Below are 19,914 nucleotides of genomic sequence, written 5' to 3'. Positions count from 1 at the left end.
AGAAAGAAAAGTGAGATCCTGTAGCCTAGGAGAAGAGCACTGGACTGGTCATCAGGAGACCTGAATTCTAATCCCATCTCCACCACTTACCTGTTTGTGTGACCTTGGGCAAGTTGCTTTACTTTTCCTGGGCCTCACTTTCTTCATCTGTAAAATGGGGATTAAATGCCAATTCTCCATCTTCATTAGAGTATTAGTTTCATGTGAGTCAGGGACTGTGACTGATCAGACTGTATTGTTTCTACCCCAGTGCTTAGCACACAGTAAACACTTAAACACTATTATTATTATTACTACCCCTGGTAGGATCCAGCAGTATTATGACTGTTGAAAAAATAGACCAGGATTGCCAGGGTGGAAGAGGGGTGGAGAGGAGGGGAAGGTGGCAGGGCTGACTTGACAGTTTACCCACCTCTAGGGTGACCAGCAGAGCAACAAGAAAGTGGCCTTGTGAGGTCACTTTTGAGGTTCCTAGAGCTACAAAATTTGCTGTGCTGATGAATAATTGGCCAGAAAGAGAGAGGAGAGAAAGAGAGAGGGGGGGAAAAGAAAGGGAGAGTATGGGAAAGGAGAGGAGGAGGAGAGGTAAAGAGGAGAAACGTGGAAGAGGGAGAAGGCTGAGGTACCCTCTCTGACCACTTCCATCTGATGTCCCTGGGAGAGACAAAACCAGACCAAGGCAGTGAACCTGGGGGCCAGTGTCACTGATTCTGCTGGCCTGGCCCTGGGTAGACTGGTTAGTCATGCGATTGTATTTACTGAGCACTTACTGTATGCAGAGCACTGTACTAAGTACTTGGGAGAGTACAATGCAACAATAAACAGACAACAGACAACATTCCCTCCCAACAGCAAGCTTCTATTTTGGGCCATGGCTTCTTGGAGGCCACTGGGCTGGTTTGGGTGGCTGAGGTCACCCAGCAAGCTCTGGATCAGTAGGTCTGGAGACTGTACATCCCTGGGGCTGAGCACTCAATTTGGAGGCAGCCTCAGCCGCCCTCCCTGTCTCTTCCTTTCCCTGCACCAGGCCTTGTCCCTTTCGTCCCTCCATAAAGAGAGGAGGAAGGGAGGTGCTGGCCAACATTCCTTTCCTTCTCCTTGGCAATTTTCTTTTCTTCATGTTCCTCAGAGCATTTGTATCGCTGTCAAGTTGACGTGCAGAAGGAGGTTGTGGTTACTAGGCACTGTAGTGGGTGGTTCATCCAAATGTTTATGTAGTTGACTAATGCTATAAAAGATCTGATCAGGTCTGACTGTTGGAATAATTAACTAATGTTACCAAGCATCTCTGAAGCACTAGTTTCAAGGTATCAAAGTAACCGGATATATCTAGCCCTTTGGGGAACGTCATAGAATTGGTTGCATTTAGCAAACTAAGCCTCTTTGTTCTTGTATTTCAGGGCATCCTCTTACGCAGGTAACTTTCAGCTACGTGCATTTCTAATGAAATGACTCTCTTTCAAATGAAAGTCTTGTGGTCAGAATCCTAAACAAGATTGGCAATAGGCTGAAAAGTAACACATGTAAATTAGTCTCCTTAACAGGTCTGGCTGACTGAACATATATTTACACACACCATATACTTCATCCAGTCAGGTCTCCCAGATCCTCTCTATATCATCAGAATTAATCTCATTTCTCAGAAGAGTCATTTCTGTGTCTGAACCTCTACATCCCCTCCCAACTCACAGAATCTCTTTCTGGAATCCTGCCCGTAGTTCAAACACTTCACCAGAAGTCACACCTTTTGTGATCCAGGATCCTCTCTAAGGACATCTTTTTCTCCTCTTTCATTCCTCTATTTCCAGAAAAGTCACCATTTGTAGAATTTAGGAAGCTCCCCACACTCTGCCTTGGGGCTATCCTTCAGACTACTCTCCTATGCCTACAGCCTATGGCCTTTTTTTTTAAATCGTATTTAAGTGCTTACTATGTGTTAGGCTCTGTATTGAGCACCAGGGTAGAAACAAGCTAATCAGGTTGAACATAGTCCATGACCCACATAGGGCTCATAGTCTTAATCCCCATTTTACAGGTGAGGTAATGGAAGCACAGAGAAGTTAAGTGACTTGCCCAAGCTCACATAGGAGATAAGTGGTGGAGTGAGGATTAGAATCCAGGTCCTTTTGACTCCCAGTTCCATGCTCTCTTCACTAGGCCATGTTGCTTCCTGTTCCCACCTACAGCTTCCCATGCAGGTACTACTGTTCATATAGGCCCAACGCAGGCATTCTTCTCTGAAACCTGAGGCAGTCACACCCAGATTGCTGCTACTGGAATCTCATCTTGGGGAGACTCTTCACTCTTTATCATTTCCATGAGAAGACTCCTTCAAATGTGAACTTTTCCTTTTTGCAGCATCCTTGTGCCTCTGACTGTAATATTTTATAAACTGCCATTTTAACCATCCCCCAATTCCCCTTCCCACTCTTTCATGACCTTAGGTCCCTTTATTTCCAGTCCGGATGTTCACTCTTTCCCCTTCTCCCCAGTTTATAGATCTACCAAAACAGGTCCCCTTCCTTTCAGGTTTCCCCTTTGGCCCCAGGTCCTAATTGTTATTTTCTACTCCAGGTCCTCTTCCAAAAAAGAATCATAAAATCCTCCAGTGTTCCCCAGATATCAACTTTGAGAGCCACCATCCTATTTATTACCTGAGACCGTCTTTAGCACTCACCTGATCCTTCCCGGCCACAAGAGTTGGCAACTGTGCAGTCTGGAGTGTACTTTCTGCTTCAGAGGAAATTGTGGATGTGACAATTTCTCCAGCTCAAGCAGAGGAGCAATTGGACCCGGGGTTGGGGCCGGGAAAGCGGTTGAAGGGGTGAGTCCCAGGCCTGTGCCACAAGTTACGGAGCAAGGGGCTGGACAGGGCAGGAAGTCTAGAGTGGGGACCACTAAGATGAGTTCCCCCAACTTCCTGTCCCCCCTCCTTCATCCCCATCCTTGGCCCCTTAAAGCTATCCTTACCCCTTCATTACCAAACTTTCCAGTCAGATATCACTGATGACTTGTAAAGAATTCTCCCAAAAGATTTGAAATTGGGATCTTCTCTCTCTGGATCCCTTGATTTCATCCTGCTGGCTCTTTGACTGTTGAATTAGGACGATTCTACTATAGTCCATTAAATTCTTCACCATAAAACCTGACAAACCTCCAAGAGTCACAGTATAGCTGGGTGAGATGAGTCCAGTCCCTGCCTCGAGCCATTTTTAATAATGATAATAATAATGATGATATTATTCTTCATAATAATACTACCTCAGATTTATGGAACATGTTTATTTTCCCAAATCCCCTATTTATCAGTGATCTCATTTTTTGTCCTCAAAGGATCCCTCTGAACTAGGGAGTGACCTTCCATTATACAGATGAAGAAACTGAAACACAGAATGGTCAAGTGATTTTCCAGAGGTCATAGAGCTGGAGAGTAGCAGAACTGAAACTCAAAACAAACTCAGGCCTGCTGCCTCTTAGACCATTAGACAACACTGCCTCCCTGTAAATAAAATAAGGCCCGATGGACATCTTTTAAAGGTGACTCATACATGATTTAAACTTTTCAAAATGGAAAAGTTTCTTTCCACGGAAAACCTGAACTGACATGGAAAAGTTGCTCAATGAACCAAGCAATTGAGGACAGGATAGAATTTTTCATCAGAGTCCCTAAAACACCAGTGTACTACAGAGCACTTTTTCTGGAAAGCAGCACTGCCTAGTGGAGAGAACATAGGCCCTTGGTCCTAAATCCCACCTCTGGCACTTGTCAGCTGTGTGACCTTCGGCAAATCACTTAACTTCTCTGTGCCAACATTTTCTCATCTGTAAAATAGGGATTAAATCCTACTCTGTCTACCTAGACTGTGAGGCCCATGTGAGACAGGGATCATTTCCAAACTGAATATCTTGTATCTACCCCAGAAATATGCAGTAGATTTTTGGGAGGGTGCTTATGGAACAAAATTATCAATCAATCATTGGCATTTATTGAGCATTAATTGTGTGCTTTACAATACACTAAGCACTTGAGTTAATATAACAAAAGTAACAGACACATCTGCCCTCCAATAGAATGGGAGAGACCGGCAGATATTAATTATTTACACATAAATGCAAGCGGGAGAAAGAACAAGGAAGTAGCAATATTTTAATAGATTAAACTATTTAGACTGTGAGCACCTTGTAGGACAGGGACAGGGTCCAACCTAGTTGACTTATATATCTATCCCAGCGCTTAGAACTGCGCTTGACACATAGAAAGCGCTTAACAAATACTTTTTTAAAGAACTGAATTTTGTGTATCTGTTAAAACTAGAGCAATCTGTATATTTGTAAAAGCATAATTGCAGAGGATGTGTGTAAAATGCATAAGTACTAAGAGGGCTGTTGAAATGATGCAATTTACTAAGAGGACTGTTGAAATGATGCAACCTGGAGTGATGGGAAGTAATCAGGGAAGTCTTCCAGGAGGAGATGGGCTGTCGGGAAGATTTTGAAGATGGAGAGATCTATGGACTGGCAGATTTAAAGGGGGAAGGAGTTCCAGGCAGCAGGGCTATCATGATCCGGGGAGTGTGAAAAATTGTAAAGAGATCTGGAATATAAGATCAGAAATCTGGTGAAGAACCAGGAGGATGATAGATAATTATTGGAGGTGTCTCAGGAGTGGAGGGCTGTGGCCTGATCGACCTGGTAGGAAGATAATTCTGGAGTCAGCATGGCCTGGTCGATAGAGCATGGGCCTGGGAGTCAGAGGACCTGAGTTCTAATACCGGCTATGCCACTTGTCTGCAGTGTGATCTTGGGCAAGTCACTTCACTTCTCTGGGCCTCAATTTCCTCATATGTAAAATGGAGATTATGATTTTGAACCGTAAGTGGGATAGGGACTGCATTCTACCTGGTTCACTATCCCAGCACTTAGTACAGTGCCTTGCACTTAACAAATACCATAAAATAAGTGGAGAGAAGCGGGAGACTGGGAGACAAGATAGAGTTTGAAATAGGGTGGTGGTTCCTATGGAAAGGAAGGGACACATTTGGGAAATACTGTGGAGGAAGATCCAATAGTGTTTAGCAGTAGACAAAATTATTGTTATTATTATTATATTTACTGTGTGTCAAGCACTGGGGTATATAAAAGTCAATCAAGTTAGACACAGTCTAAGAAGTAGGGAATGGGATTTAATCCCAATTTTATAGTTGAGAAAACTGAGGCACAGAGAAGTTAAGTGAGTCGACCAAGATAACAGAGCAAGCAATTGACAGAGCCGGGATTAGAACCTAGGTCCTTTTGACTCCTAAGTCTGTGCTGTTTCTCCTAAACTTGCTGCTTCTCATGATGGTGAGACCTGAAAAACAGTGATAAAAGCAAGTAAAGGGAGTGAATTAATAACAGATTATAGCTCAATTTTAGAAATGTTAAGTTTGAGGTAGCAGCAGGATATGCATGTAGAAATGTTCTGGATGCTACAGGAAATGCAAAACTGGATTTCAGCAGAGAGGTGGGGCTAAATGAAATATATTTCGGTGTTGCCTGCCCAGAGATGGTAGCTGAAGCTATGTGATTGGATTAGTTCCCCGAGCGTGAGTGAGGAACATGAAAAGTAAGGGGTCCAGAGCAGTCTGGAGCGTTACTCATAGGAGATAGAAGTTGGAAGAAATGGTCAGAGAGGTAGGAAGGGAATGAGAAGTGGAATGACCTAGTGGAAAGAGCACAAACCTGGGAATAAGAGGACCTGGGTTCCAATTATACCTCTGCCAATTGCTTGCTGTGTGAACTGGGGCCAGCCGCTTCACTTCTCTGTGCCTCAATTACCTTATCTGTAAAATGGGCATTAAATCTTTCTCCCTTCAACACAGTTTGTGATTCCCATGCAGGACAGGCACTGTATCCAACTTGATAAACCTGATAAACTCCCCCAGTGCTTAGAACAGCACTTGATACATAGTAAAGACTTAACAGATGCCATTTAAAAAATGAGGTAAGGATTGTCCCTCTAAAACCAAAGTTAGATAACATCCCCTGGAGTAAGGAGTGGTCAAGACGTATTACTACAGAGTAGATCTCAATAGAATTAGCTATGTGACCCTGCAGATTGCAGCCCCAGTGGAGTAAAGGGGGCAAAAACCTGATTTTAGTGGATCTCAAAGGAAATTGGAGAAGAGAAAATGAGGAAAGTGGTTAGTCCATTCGAGTGTGGCCAAGAATGAGAGTTGGGCTCAGTATGGGTCATGAAGGAAATTGGAGGAGAGAAAATGAAGAAAGTGATGAGGCAGCCCATGCGAGTGTGACCAAGAATGAGAGTTGAGCTTAGTACAGTGCTCTGCACACAGTAAGCACTCAGTAAATAAAATTGACTGAGATGAGGTGATAGCTGAAAGGGCCAATGGGATCCAGAGAAGGCTTTGCTAATACTACAGGGAGACTTAAGCCTGTGGGAAGGTAGATGACATGAGAGTGGTTGAAGTAATGGAGGGGTGGAGGATGGAAGCAAGGGTTGTTATGAGGTGAATGAAGTTGGATTCTGAAGCACAGGTAGAGAGGATAAATTGGACAATGGATGGAGATCATCTCTTAATGTTGGTATTTGTTGAGCGCTTACTATGTGCAGAGCACTGTTCTAAGCACTGGGGTAAACATAGGGGAATCAGGTTGTCCCACGTGGGGCTCACAGTCTTAATCGCCATTTTACAGATGAGGGAACTGAGGCACAGAGAAGTTAAGTGACGGCGAGCTGTGACAGAAGAAGAGGAGGAGGAGATCGGAGGCAGCTGAGAAGGAAGAAGAAGAGTTAGAAGAAGAATTAGTGGGATTTGGGGAAATCAGTGGTATTTATTGAACACTTACAGTGTGCAGAACACTGTACTAAGCACTTGGGAGAGTACAGTAAGATAGATTCACAGCTAATCGTTTGTATTTAACCAACAAATTAGTTGGTGAGGTCAACAAGGATTAGAAAGGGAGGTGGTGAGAACACAGAGGGCTTTGGGAGAAAGTTAAAGGTTTGGCATCGTAGGAGTGAACTGAGGGCATGAGAGTCAATAAGGAGTGGGGGAAAATATGTGGCTGAGCAGGAGAGAACAGAGGTGTAGCAGGCAAAGGTGAACTTGAAGCAGAATTTTGGTCTGAACATGGATTTCTGCTAGCAGTGCAGCTACATAAATACAGAAGTGAAGGAAGTGGTCTAATGGGATGGGGGTTATGTCAGGCTGGAGATTAGTAGCGGGGACCATTACAGAGAGTCACAGGAGGCAGATGAGTTGAAGGTGTGAAGTTTACCATCAAGAGAGGGGTCGCCAATCGCTGTCTCCAACAGAATGATAGACTCTCTCAAGCTCCAAGCATTCACCGTTCATGCAAACCTGGAAATGATGTTACCAAATGTGAATAAGATTCACTCGTACCTTTTCCTAAACTAGTATCACCAAATTAGGGCTCAGCCGAGGAAGCGACTTCTCACTTTTCTGGTCAAATTTTGTGTCACCTTTCCACGCTGACAAGTGCTATCGAAGCAAGCGATGGTTTCAATTTTGCAAAATTTTCATTAAAAATGTAGAGGTGTTTGTTTCTTCAAACTGTTAAATATAAGGAATGTGAAAGTTTTTAAGGAGGCATGTGTATCCTGCTGATCCTATGTCCTGATTTAAGCAGGGTGACCTTTTTAAGCCTAGCAAGAGAATGGGTAGGGGTCTGATCTTAGAATGGAGAGGGAGTGTCAGCAACCCTTCTCATCCATAGTCGCAACGACGGCGGACGCCTCGCTGGTGCTGCTACGGCAGCCACTAGAGAAGACAAAAAGAAAGAGGACTTTCTGTCCTCTCTTCTGGGGACCATTACAATTGGGCCTGGGGCACCAACTGCCTCGATCACTGCTGTGGCCTGGCTTCATCTTCCGAGATCACGGCTGGGAGTTTTCGATAAACTTGGGAACCCCTCACACCTGGCTGGGTCGGAAACATCTATTCGTGGGCCGTTTGGGGCTGGGAATCTGCTGTAAGCTCGTCCTCTAGACTGTAAGTTTGTTGTGGGCAGAGAATGTGTCTGTTCGCTATATAGAACTCTCCCAAACACTTAGTACAGTGCTCTGCAGACAGTTGAGTGCTCAATAAATATGATCGAATGAGGGAATGAATGAATGGTTGCCACCCAGCCCCGGCTACTCGCCGTTGCTGTCCACCATCATTCCTCTTACGTGACAGCAGTGCTGGTGGTCAGTGGTGGCCTTGTGCTTTGACCCAGGCAGACCAGCTGGTGTGAGGTTACAGCAGTAGAAGCCTAGACCCAGCAGAACTGCTGGGAACAGCAGCTGAAGAGAAGACAGTAGGTGTCCTTCTTCTTGCCTCCATTTCTCTCGCCTCCATTTGCCTACACTCTCCTTTCTTGTCTCCATTCCTTCCCTCTGATCATCTTTTCCTTCTCTCCCTCTCACTGGTTCTTCTCCTTTTTAGGCCCATTATGTTTAAGGGGACTAGAAAGCTCATTGCCTTAATGTATACTCACTTAAGAATAGGGTTGTGGGTCATGTTCAGCCAGGCTTTGGGGGTCCCCCAAGAAGTAGCCCCCTCTAATCCACCTTCCCTTTCTGAGGGTGGGTGAACTTTGACAAGATCATGAGCAAAAACACGGGGAAATATCTTTCTCAGTTTCCCTCCTTTAGTTCTTTCCTTCCCTGAGTACCGATTGCTCATCTTGGCTGAGGACTGCATTTTGAGCCTGCAGCCAAAATTGTAAAAAGCTGCTGAAAGATCAGAGAAAATCCAGCTCTCAAATGTGCCTAAATTGCAGAACGTTGGAGTTGAGTTAGGTCTGAAAAAGTGTGGTTTCAGGAACTCTAGAGCCACTGGAAGGATTGCTAATTACCTGTCAGGTAGGTCATTGAAAAATTTTGCTGCAGAATGTTTGATTGATTGGCGTGAGGGCAGCTTCTCCTGACCTCGGCCCTAAAGATATTTTCCCTGAAGACCATTGAGGAAGGGACCACCACTGTCATGTGGAGAGGAAGAAATTGTCTGTGCCTGGAATCGTGGCATAGTTTCAGTGTCCATATGAGCTTAAGGTGAGGTGTCGGGGTGTCAGATTAGTGGCCAGTTACGGAGTATCATGGAAATTCAACTCACCCTGTCATCGTCACATTTTGTTCCTGTAGTTGGGAGTTGTGCAACTTGAGCTTTCAGAGTTGGACTGAAAGTTTTGCATGTTAGATAATCCTCCACTTCAACGTGGAGGGGGGTAACGCCTGACCCACCCTTGCAGAATATCTTCCCACACTTTATGTCCCTGAGGAAACACAAGAAAATGTGAATGATGAAAACCAAATGAAGAATTCAGCCTTAATATTATAAATAGCTCCTCAAAGAGTACTGCTCTAGCAACACTTACAATCTAACATAGAAGATAAAATAAGTAAAGATATGAACAAAATCATGATCTCCCACTTTTATCTTATGTCCCCAGGTGTCTAAATGGTACTCATAGAAGGCAGTGCTGTGTAGTGGAAAGTGCACAGGACTGGAAGTCAGGAGATCAGGGTTCTAGACCCAAGTCAACCAATGCCTGCGACCTTGAGCCAGTCACTTAACTTCTCTGTGCTTCAGTTTCCTCACGTGTAAAACAGGGATAAGATACCTGCCCTCCCTCCTTCTTCACTGATGAGCCCTGGGTGGGAGAGCTACTAGGTCTGATCTAATTATCTTGTATCTACCTCAGTGGTTGGCACAGTGCTGGACACATAATAAGCAGCATGGCGAAGTGGATAGAGCACGGGCTTGGGAGTCAGAAGGTCATGGGATCTAATCACAGCTTTGCCACTTGTCTGCTGTGTGACCTTGGGCAAGTCACTTCATTTCTCTGTGCCTCAGTTACCTCATCTGTAAAATGGGGATTGAGACTGTGAGCCCCATGTGGGACAGGGACTGTGTCTAACTTGATTTGTTTGAATCTGCGGCTGCGCTTAGTACAGTGCCTGGCACATAGTAAGTGCTTAACGAATGCCATTATTATCATTATCAATTATTACTAAAAGTATGTAATAACTATCATCATTATTACTGTTAAATGCAGGAAGTGCTCAATATAAACATGATGGTGCTGCATTCAGTACAAATGGCAGAAACATACTCTCTTAAGAGACAAAAGGAAATAAATTAAACTGTATGTATGCTGGGGGATAATTGGCGTGCTTATGAGGCCTATAGGTGGGTTATATGCATGGTTTACTGGACAGAGCACGGGTCTGGGAGTCAGAAGATTTCTAATCCGGGCTCTGCCCCTTGTCTGCTGTGTAACCTTGGGCAAGTCCCTTCACTTCTCGGCCTCAGTTACCTCATCAGTAAAATGAGGATTAAAACTGCGAGCCCCACGTGAGACAGGGACTGAGTCCAACCTGATTTGCTTGTATCCATGCCAGCGCTTAGAACAGTGCCTGGCACATAGCAAGGGCTTAACAAATACCATTATTATTGTCATTATTATTATTATTAAATAAGGGCCTTTAAGCCTACAGTCAGGAGGTTAATTGGATTGATATGCCATTTGGTGGTCTCAAGAAAATTCTGGATAAAAAAGTGAAATGAGCAGAATGACCCTAAGGGAAGATCATTTTAGAAGCCATGAAAAGAATGGATTTATTCATAATATACCAGTCATATCCACCCAATACTTCCCGTTACTTAGCATTTAGGTTTCATTTCTAGTCTCGGCACTGATTTACCTATGTCTATTTTAATTGGTCTATCCAATAACTTCACCCAAATACTACTTCATGATATTTCTTCCACCTGCTCTATTTGTAAATAATAATTGTCTCTTTGTCACCCTCTTAGACTGTAAGCTCCTGGAGGACAGTGATCTTTTTTTTTTTCTTCATCTGAATTCTCCAAAATGCTTGATGATGATGGGGAGTCCAGAGGGGATACTAAGGAGGTTGGGGTGCAGCAATTTGCTGTGGCAGGGGAATACAACAGGAAATATGATGAATCAGAATAAGCTGGAAAATAGAGTCTAACACTTACTTTTTAGCGCATGGAACAAATGTGTTTTTCACCATTTTGCAGTATCCACCTTCTTTTCCATCCTGATTCCTGGCATAGCAGTCATCATCACCTACCTCTGAGCCTGGCACCCAGGAAGGAAAGTGCAAGGAGGCAGAGAAGAAAATTATTATGAAAAGTTAATTAGCTACCTGGATTTTATTCTAGACTTCACTGCTGTGAATTCTGCTAACATAAAAGCAGAAAGATCAACATTTTTGCAGCCAGGAGTGAGGGGCGGTGAGGGAGAAATCCCCTGAAGATTTCACTGTCAGTGAGCTAAACTATTGATGAAGGATGAATGGATTGCTTTCTTCCACCCTTATCTCAAGGAGAATGGTGCCTGGTTAGGAGTGGAAGGCAAGAGTATCTCAACCCTAATATAAATATGAATGTGTCCAAGCAGGACCAAGATCATACTGTATAGCCCAGAAATACTCATTTCTGAGTTACGTCCTTGACAAACCTCACATTAAGAAAAACCCAGATAGCAGTAGAGATTCTCAAGGGCAGTGATCATGCCTACTGATTCTACTGTCATCTCCTAAGTGTACGGTACTGTGCTGTACACACAGAAGGCACTCAATAAATGCCACTTATTGATTGATGAGCCTTGACTGATGCTGAAAATGCACCCACACAAACATTCCTTCTGATGATGCCTCACGCGCTATCCAGGCAGATATGCATACTGTCAAAAGAACATTTATTTCACTCCTTAACTCATTCATTCAATCATATTTTTTGAGGGCTTACTGTGTGCAGAGCACCGTACTCAGCTTTTGGGAGAGTACAATACAACAATAAACAGTGACATTCCCTGCTCACAACGAGCTTACAGTCTAGAGTGTTCTGGCCCAAATGGGTAATGAAAACACTTGTTATAAGAGAGCTGAGTGCACCTATGTCAGCAAGGGAGAGTGGAAGCTATGCAATTTGATGTTCTTAATAATAATAATAATAATACTTGTTAAGCACTTACTATGTGCCAAACACTGGTCTAAGCAGTGGGGTAGATAAAAGTCAATCAGGACGGACACAGCCCCTGTCCCACAAGGGGCTCACATTCTTATCCCCAGATGAAGTAAATGAGGTCCAGAGAAGTTGGGTGACTTGCCCAACATCACACAGGAGACATGTGGCAAAGCTGGGGTTAGAACCCAGGTTCTTCTAACTCCCAGTCTCTTGTTCTATCCACTAAACCACACTGCTTCTTGGTATAAAATTCCAAAGGGAACCACTTTCCTAGGATTGACCCTACAAAGGGGGGACAGAATATGTTGAGCATGGAACAGGAGGAAGACTGCACAAAGATATCGACGACAGCAGCCAAGAAAGGCTCTGAATTCTGGGCAGGACTCAGTCCTCAACAGCCACCTGAGGCCCTGACGCCATTTCTCTCAAGCAGTTGGCCAAGGTGACCCACAAAAGCCCAGTTACTCCACTCATTGCCTCCCTTTTCCCCAGCCCCATGTATGAGAGAAAAAAAGACTACGGCCGGTCTCTACCTTCCCCCCAGAGTGCGGTGCATTGATCCTGCAGGGTGGGACATTCTCCCCCGAAGCAGTAGCCTTCTCCATTGTGGCACGGGGTTCCATTGGCCCGGAACTGATCCTTGGGACAGTGAGTCGAGCGGCCATCACACACCTCGGGCACATCGCACTCGTGCTTGGCAGGCCGGCACAGGGTGCCCTTCTTTTTAATCTAAGGAAGGAGAGTGAGAGCCAGAAACTCAAACAAGCATTTCTCCAACTCTGGGAGCTTGGAGAAAAGCGCTTTGATCTTCCATTTACAGGGAATTGTCCCAAGTTGGCAATAGACAAAGGTAGCCAACCATTTGTTAGCCCTCACTTGGCCACTGGATGCTACAATCCCTCACAAACCCATAGTTTGGGTGGGAATATAGGTTACCTAATCGCCACATAGCTTTCTTGAACACCTATTTCTTGAAATTCAGGTGGTTCCCAGAAAGGTCCTGAAGTTGTCCATGGAAGTAGACTTTACCTTAGAACTCTGGAGAGTGCTTTGGATCTGTTCCACCCACATGGCCTACAGATTCTCTAAGTTGAAGGTGACCCTCAAAGCAGGTTTGGGTCTCCTAGGATCACTCCAATCCATTCCTCCAAATTCCATGGGTTAGGCTAGAATCCCTGTGAGCCAACCTGGACTCGGGAGTCTCTGAAGCTCTCTGAGGTTTCAGCTGCTTTGTCTCACAGAACAGTAGACATCTGACCTGAGGACTTGGTAATTCTTGAGGAGATTCTCTTCTGATTGGATCTATCCTAGCCTGGGACCACTTTCTGTTTGGAGGATCCCTTTACAGGACAGTTCTCCACAAGGTAAAAAGACTTGAAATGAGGCAAATCTTAACTATCCAAAGCTGATCTTACCTGGCAGCGATAACAGCAGTCTCCATTGCATTTCACCCACATATTAATTCGGCAGGACTTAGCATTACAGCAAAGATCGGTGCATTCCTGGAGTAGAACACAGAACTCTGAGTCACAAAGGTCGAGGCACTCCTGGGATAGACCTCAGAATCTTTGACAAAGGAAAAATTTCATTGTTTCCATTCATCTAGGATTCCAAGTTCTGCACTTTTGGGGCTTTCAAACAGCTATTCAGTTGCTTTGCAGTGAGAGAAATGACTAGCATAGTCTTCACAGAATGAATGTTAAATAAAACCACTATTTGAAATAACATTTTTCTTCCTATCTACAGATTCCCAGATTCAATTATCTGCTGTCGTGATAGGCACAGGTAATTGAAAAGCACAGACAATCCAAAAATTTAGTTTTAAACCTAGCCCAACCCTCCCACCACTCAAATCTTTAACTGGAGCTGCAAGAAGCCTGAAGGGCTTGTGTTCTCTCTTCTTGCATTTCCCTTCCCATCCTCTGTGGAAGATAATCATCACCAGAAGTGAAGTGCTTTAAAGGCAGGGAAAGTAGAGGATGAAAATGGAAAAACTAACGAGGCCATGGTGCCACAAGCTGAATAATCAATTTTCAATATTTGAATAATCAATTTTCAATAATTGGGAGTTGGCTGTAAGTCATTTTAGTCTGGATCCTCTTCCTCCAGAGTGCTGCATTCAAGCCAGGGGAAAACATTGATGTTTGTCCATTTTCCCCTGACCTCTGTTACTGACAAGACTGGATATTTGTAATCTATAAAGGGAATCCACTGGGCAAGGCAAATGATGTCACCTCCCATCCGACTGGAAAGCAATCATCTAGTAGAAAGAGGATAGGACTGAGAGTCCTGGGTTTAATAGTATTGTCATATTTGTAAAGTGCTTACTATATGCCAGCACTGTACTAAGCGCTGAGGTGGATGCAAGCAAATCGGGTTGGAGAGAGTCCCTGTCTCACATGGGACTCACAGTCCCAATTCCCATTTTACAGAAGAGGGAACTGAGGTCCAGAAAGTCAAGTTACTTGCCCAAGTTCATACAGCAGACAAGTGACCTTCTGAATCCTGGGCCTGTGCTCTATCTCAGCTACTTGCCTGCTGTGTGACCCTGGGCAAGTCTCTTAACTTCTCTGTGTGTCAGTTTCTTCATCTGTAAAATGGCGATTCAGTACCTGTTCTCCCTCCTACTTAGACTGAGAGCCCCATGTGAAGCAGGGACCGTGTCCAACATGATTAACTTCTATCAACTCCAGAACTCAGAACAGGGTTTGACACTATAGTAAGCACTTTGCAAATACCACAATTATAATTAAGTTAGCCAGAAGCTAGTCTACACTCACCCACATCTGTATACTCAATAATGGTAATTATAATAATTCTGGTATTTGTTAAGCACTTACTGTTTGCCAGGCACTGTACTAAGTGCTGGGTGGACACAAGCAAATTGGGTTGGACACAATCCCTGTCCCAAATGGGGTTCACAGTCTCAATCCCCATTTTACAGATGATGTAACTGAGGCACAGAGATGTGAGGTGATTTGCCCAAGGTCACACAGCAGTCAAGTGACAGAGCTGGGATTAGAGCCCATAATCATCTGACTCCCAGGCCCACACTCCATCCACAAAGCCATGCTGCTTCTCCAATCAATCAGTGGTGCTTATTGGACACTTACTGTGTGCAGAGATTTGTACTAAATGCTTGGGAGAGTACAATACAGCAGAGGTGATAAACGTTCTCTGCCTACAGTGAGCATACAATCTAATGGGGGAGACAAACACTAATATAAATTCCATAAACACTACCTTGCAGCTTCCTACCTCCCCTCCCTTCTCTCTTTCCACTGCCCACCCCGCACGCTCCGTTCCTCTGCCGCCCACCTCCTCACCGTCCCTCTGTCTCGCCCATCCCGTCGACCCCTGGGCCACGTCCTCCCACGGTCCTGGAATGCCCTCCCTCCTCACCTCCGCCAAACTAATTCTCTTCCCCTCTTCAAATCCCTACTTAAAGCTCATCTCCTTCAAGAGGCCTTCCCAGACTGAGCTCCCCCCTTTACCCTCTGGTCCCTCTACCCCCCTTCACCTCTCCGTAGCTAAACCCTCTTCTCCCCCCTCTCCATCTGCTCCTCCCCCTCTCCCGTCCCATCCCCTCGGCACTGTACTCGTCCGCTCAACTGTATATATCTTCATCACCCTATTTATTTTGTTTAATGAGATGTACATCACCCTGATTCTCTTTATTTGCTATTGTTTTAATGAGATGTTCTTCCCCTTGACTCTATTTATTGCCATTGTTCTTGTCTGTCTGTCTCCCCCGATTAGACTGTAAGCCCATCAAAAGGCAGGAACTGTATCTGTTGCCGATTTGTACATTCCAAGCGCTTAGTACAGTGCTCTGCACATAGTAAGCGCTCAATAAATACTATTGAATGAATGAATGTATATATAAATTTATAGTATGGATTTGTACATTAATGCTGTGAACCGGGGGGTGGGTGAATATCAAGTCCTTAAAGGGTATAGATCTGAGTGCATAGGTGATACAGAAAGAAAAGGGAGTTGGGGAAAAGAGGGCTTAACTGGGGAAGCACATCTTTTGGAGATGTGACCTTAATAAGGCTTTGGAGATGGGGAGAATGGTGATCTGGCATATAGAGACGGGGAGGAAGCTCCAGGCCAGAGGTCAGATGTGGGAAAGGCATCAGTGGTAAGATACACAAGGTTGGGGCACAGTGAGCAAACTAGTACTAGAGGAATAAAGTGTGTGGGCTGGGCTGTAGTGGGAGATCAGTGAGGTAAGGTAGGAGAGGACGAGTTGATTGAGTGCTTTAGAACCAGTGTTAAAGAGTTTCTACTTAGTGTGGAGGTGGATGGGCAACCACTGTTAGGTTATTGAGTGGGAAGATGTGATCTGAATGGTTTTTTTTTTTAGAAAAACGATGCAAACAGCAGAGTGAAGTATGGATCGCAGTGGGGAGAGACAGGAGGCAAAGAGGTCAGTGAGGAGGCAGATGCAGTAGTCAAGAAGGGAGAGGATAAGTGCTCTAATCAGTGTGATAGCTATATGAATGGAGAGGATAGGGCATATTCAGTGTTGTGAAGTTAGAACCGACGTGATTTGGTGACCAATTGAATATGTGGGTTGAATGAGAGTGGTGAGTGTAGGATAATGCCAAGGTTGTGAAACAGGGAGTTTGGTAGTGCTGTCTAGCGTGATGGGAAAATCAGGGTGTGGTTTTGGGTGGGAAGGTGATGAGTTCTATTTTGGACACGTTTAGCTCAAGCACTTAGTACAGCCCTCATTAAATATGATTGATTGATTTATTGTCTTCCTTTTTAAATGTTTTTCACTGTAACTAGAAAGTGAATAATTTGAAGTGAGTTCTGCATATAGCTAGTCTAGCTACAAGTGAATTAATACCCCTCTGATTTAGGTGGAGTGCTGCTTGGGCAAGAAAATCTCCCATTTCAAGAGATTCTGATATCGTGAGACCCCCAAAGCACCCCGCTCATGTTTCATTTCAAGTCCCGCTCCAGTCTCCAGAGTGAGTACCTCAGGGGTTCCACAGTCACACTGTTCTCCCACTTCCAGTATGTGGTTCCCACACAGTGGTTTGGTTACAATGGTTTTGAAGAGTGGAACACTCAGGAGACAATGTGGCCTTCTCCAAAGTAGGAATTCTCGCAATTTGTCTTGGCTACATGAGCTGAAATCCTTTGGGAAGATGGGTCTGGGAAGATAAGAAATAAGAATAAGAGCAAAGGTTTGAAAGATTTTAAAAGGTTTTATAATGTGGTTCGGGTTTGGGGAGGATAATTGTGAAGCTGTAATATCAAGTCCCAAAAGCACTGTTTGGTAGAGTTTCAAAGGTTATATTTCATGCTTTGGGCTGCAGACTACAGGGTAGTGATCGGGTGTACCACCTCTATTGTATTGTACTTTCCCAAGTGCTTAGGAAAGTGTTCTGCACACAGTAGGCATAAAATAAATACCCTTGATTCATTGATTTATTTGGGGCTTCTCTCCTTCAAATTCTTCCCAACATTTGATTTCTTATTCAATTTGACAATTGAATTGTGTGGGAGCTATCAATTACAAAACACTCACTAGATTCAGCCAGTGTTCATTTACCCTGCAAATTAGTTTAGGTCCTAAAAAACCACAGCTGGCAAATGCAAATTTCACTTAGAATAGACAATACAGTTACAGCACTCATATTTGTATTTATTTGGGTTGCTGGTGACCTCTGCAGTCCACATGCAGAATCTCTGAGGTTAGCAAAGAGGCACCGTGCTTACTTAACATGGTATATTTCTGGGTGTGGGAAATGCTACTTATGCTTGAAGGATAAGATATTAAAAAGATATTTTCTCATAGATGTTCTGCTTCCAGAGGAAACATGGCATTTCCATATTACAAATATAATTATTACTTTGGTCTGTTAGTCAATAGAATTAGCATCGGCTTGCCTTACCATTGGCTTTTAAGCACTCAATCACCTTGCCCCCTCTTACGTCACCTCACTACTCTCCCACAACAACCAGACCGCACACTTCACTCCTCTAATTCTAACCTTCTCACCGTAGCTTGATCTGGTCCATGTCACTATCAACCTCTCGCCCGTGTCCTTTCTCTAGCCTGGAACACCCTCCCTCTTCATATCTGACAGACAATTATTTTCCCCTGCTTCAAAGTTTTACTGAAGGTACATCTCCTCCAAGAGACCTTCCCTGACTAAGGTCTCTTTTGCTTTTCTTCCACCCTCGCTGTGTCACCCTGACTTGCTCCCTTTATTCATCCCCCTTCCCAGCCCCACAGCACTATGTACACATTTTAAATTTTACTTATTGATATTAAGGTCTGTCTATACTGTATACTCACCTTCTATACTGTAAGCTCACTGTGGGCAGGGAATGTGCCTGTTATATTGTTATATTGTACTCTCCCAAGTGCTTAGGACAGTGCTCTGAACACAGTAAGCATTCGATAAATACAGCTAACTGACTGCTCTGTGGCCAGTCAAAAAGGAGGGCCAGGACCAGGTGGAAGAAGAGAAACTCTTCTAGAAACTGTAAGGAGTTATCACTTGCCTTCCCTCAAACCGAGCAATAGCAAGTAAAGATTCTAAATACAGTGGTCAGAAACATAAATATGTGGGTTGCCAGTGCTTAGTAAATAATTAGGTGTGGATTTTTTGAGGGAGTCGGGGAGAGAAGATGGGAAGAGGAGATGATGAACTTTGTAAGTGGCAGGGAATATAGGACTGGAGAGAAGGTGAATGGTCAGGTTAATCGTAAAACCTCTATATGTTTGGACAGGTAAAAGGAATAATCCCCAGATGAAATCAACCAATCATATTTATAGAGCACTTACTGTGTGCAGAGGCCTGTACTAAGTGTTTGGGTTAGTATATTATAACAAAGTTGGTGAAATGCTATAAAAGCATTGACCAACCATAAACCAGAGCTGAACCGAAGAGGCAACAAAGAGTCCATCACAAAGTTAAACTGGTAAGGACTTACGACAGGTGTCTGACCATCACGCAATTTCCAGTGCTGCAGTTGCAGGATTGTGGAGTATGACCCATCCCAAGGGTATGGCCTATTTCATGAACCATTATTGCAACGGTGTAAGGGCGATACTTCTTCCTGGCCTGGGACAAGAGAATGAATGGATTTTTTTTAACATGTTTCAAGTTGCATTCGCTGACTATGAAAGTTAGCAAAGAGGGGTCCTTAAAGTTCCTTGCTACACCTGCAATTATTTGTGTTTGTATCTGTAAAAGGATTTCTGCCCGGAGGTATGCAAGCCTCCTCATACAGAAGTGCTGGTGCATCTGCACCCAGCGGAGCAAAGAAAACTGAATCTGCCCTTGGGATGGGCACAAAAGACCAACGTGGAACTCCCCCTATCTGCTCACGTTCAACAAACTACTCCTTTCCCTATCTTCAAAGCCCAACTAAGACATCTCCACTAGACTGTAAACTCCTGGACAGGGATTGGGATTGTACTGTATTGTACTCACCCCGGTACTTAGTACAATGCTCTGCACTCGGAAACTGTTAAATAACTACTATTCATTGGTCGAGCCAGAAAATCTTCCCTGCCCAATTGCTCATCTCCCCATCATATTTTCCCTCTCAAATTGCACCACCCATGAACTTAGGTACTCACCCCCCTCCCCAGGCACTTACGTACATGTCCTTAAAGTTGGTGGCTTCCTCTATTGCTAATTTGGTTTTACTGTCCATCTCCCCCATTATATTGTTATCTCCTTGAGAGCAGAGATCAGGCCTCCTTACTCTGTTGTCTCTCCCCCAAGGGCTTAGTACAGTGCTCTGATGCCACTGATCAACTGCAAAAGAATTGGAATTCTAATAGAAAAATGTTGTCTGCATCTAGTCCTGTGGAAGCCAAGTTTCACGTACTGAAGGGCTGAAGACCAAAGACATATTTGGGCCAAGAACCCGA

The 19,914-nt window shown here is 44.2% G+C and overlaps 1 protein-coding gene across 1 annotated transcript in view; it reads right to left on the bottom strand.

Annotated features, from left to right (window-relative positions):
- Window positions 1-7,261: 7,261 nt before the first annotated feature.
- Window positions 7,262-19,914, bottom strand: part of LOC107547679 (disintegrin and metalloproteinase domain-containing protein 28-like) — a 63,012-nt gene continuing 50,359 nt past the window's right edge. Inside the window, exons 21-27 of the mRNA XM_039912204.1 lie at window positions 18,966-19,096; window positions 16,996-17,173; window positions 13,421-13,507; window positions 12,539-12,734; window positions 11,013-11,115; window positions 9,120-9,279; window positions 7,262-7,364 (exon numbers count right to left, since the gene is read on the bottom strand). Coding sequence (XP_039768138.1) covers window positions 7,284-7,364; window positions 9,120-9,279; window positions 11,013-11,115; window positions 12,539-12,734; window positions 13,421-13,507; window positions 16,996-17,173; window positions 18,966-19,096 — 936 coding nt within the window. The 3' untranslated portion in view covers window positions 7,262-7,283. The remainder of the gene's footprint in view (window positions 7,365-9,119; window positions 9,280-11,012; window positions 11,116-12,538; window positions 12,735-13,420; window positions 13,508-16,995; window positions 17,174-18,965; window positions 19,097-19,914) is intronic.

Source organism: Ornithorhynchus anatinus, chromosome 5 (assembly GCF_004115215.2).
Source record: "Ornithorhynchus anatinus isolate Pmale09 chromosome 5, mOrnAna1.pri.v4, whole genome shotgun sequence".
NCBI classification, from domain to species: domain Eukaryota; kingdom Metazoa; phylum Chordata; class Mammalia; order Monotremata; family Ornithorhynchidae; genus Ornithorhynchus; species Ornithorhynchus anatinus.
This window is presented reverse-complemented; position numbering and strand designations above follow the sequence as displayed.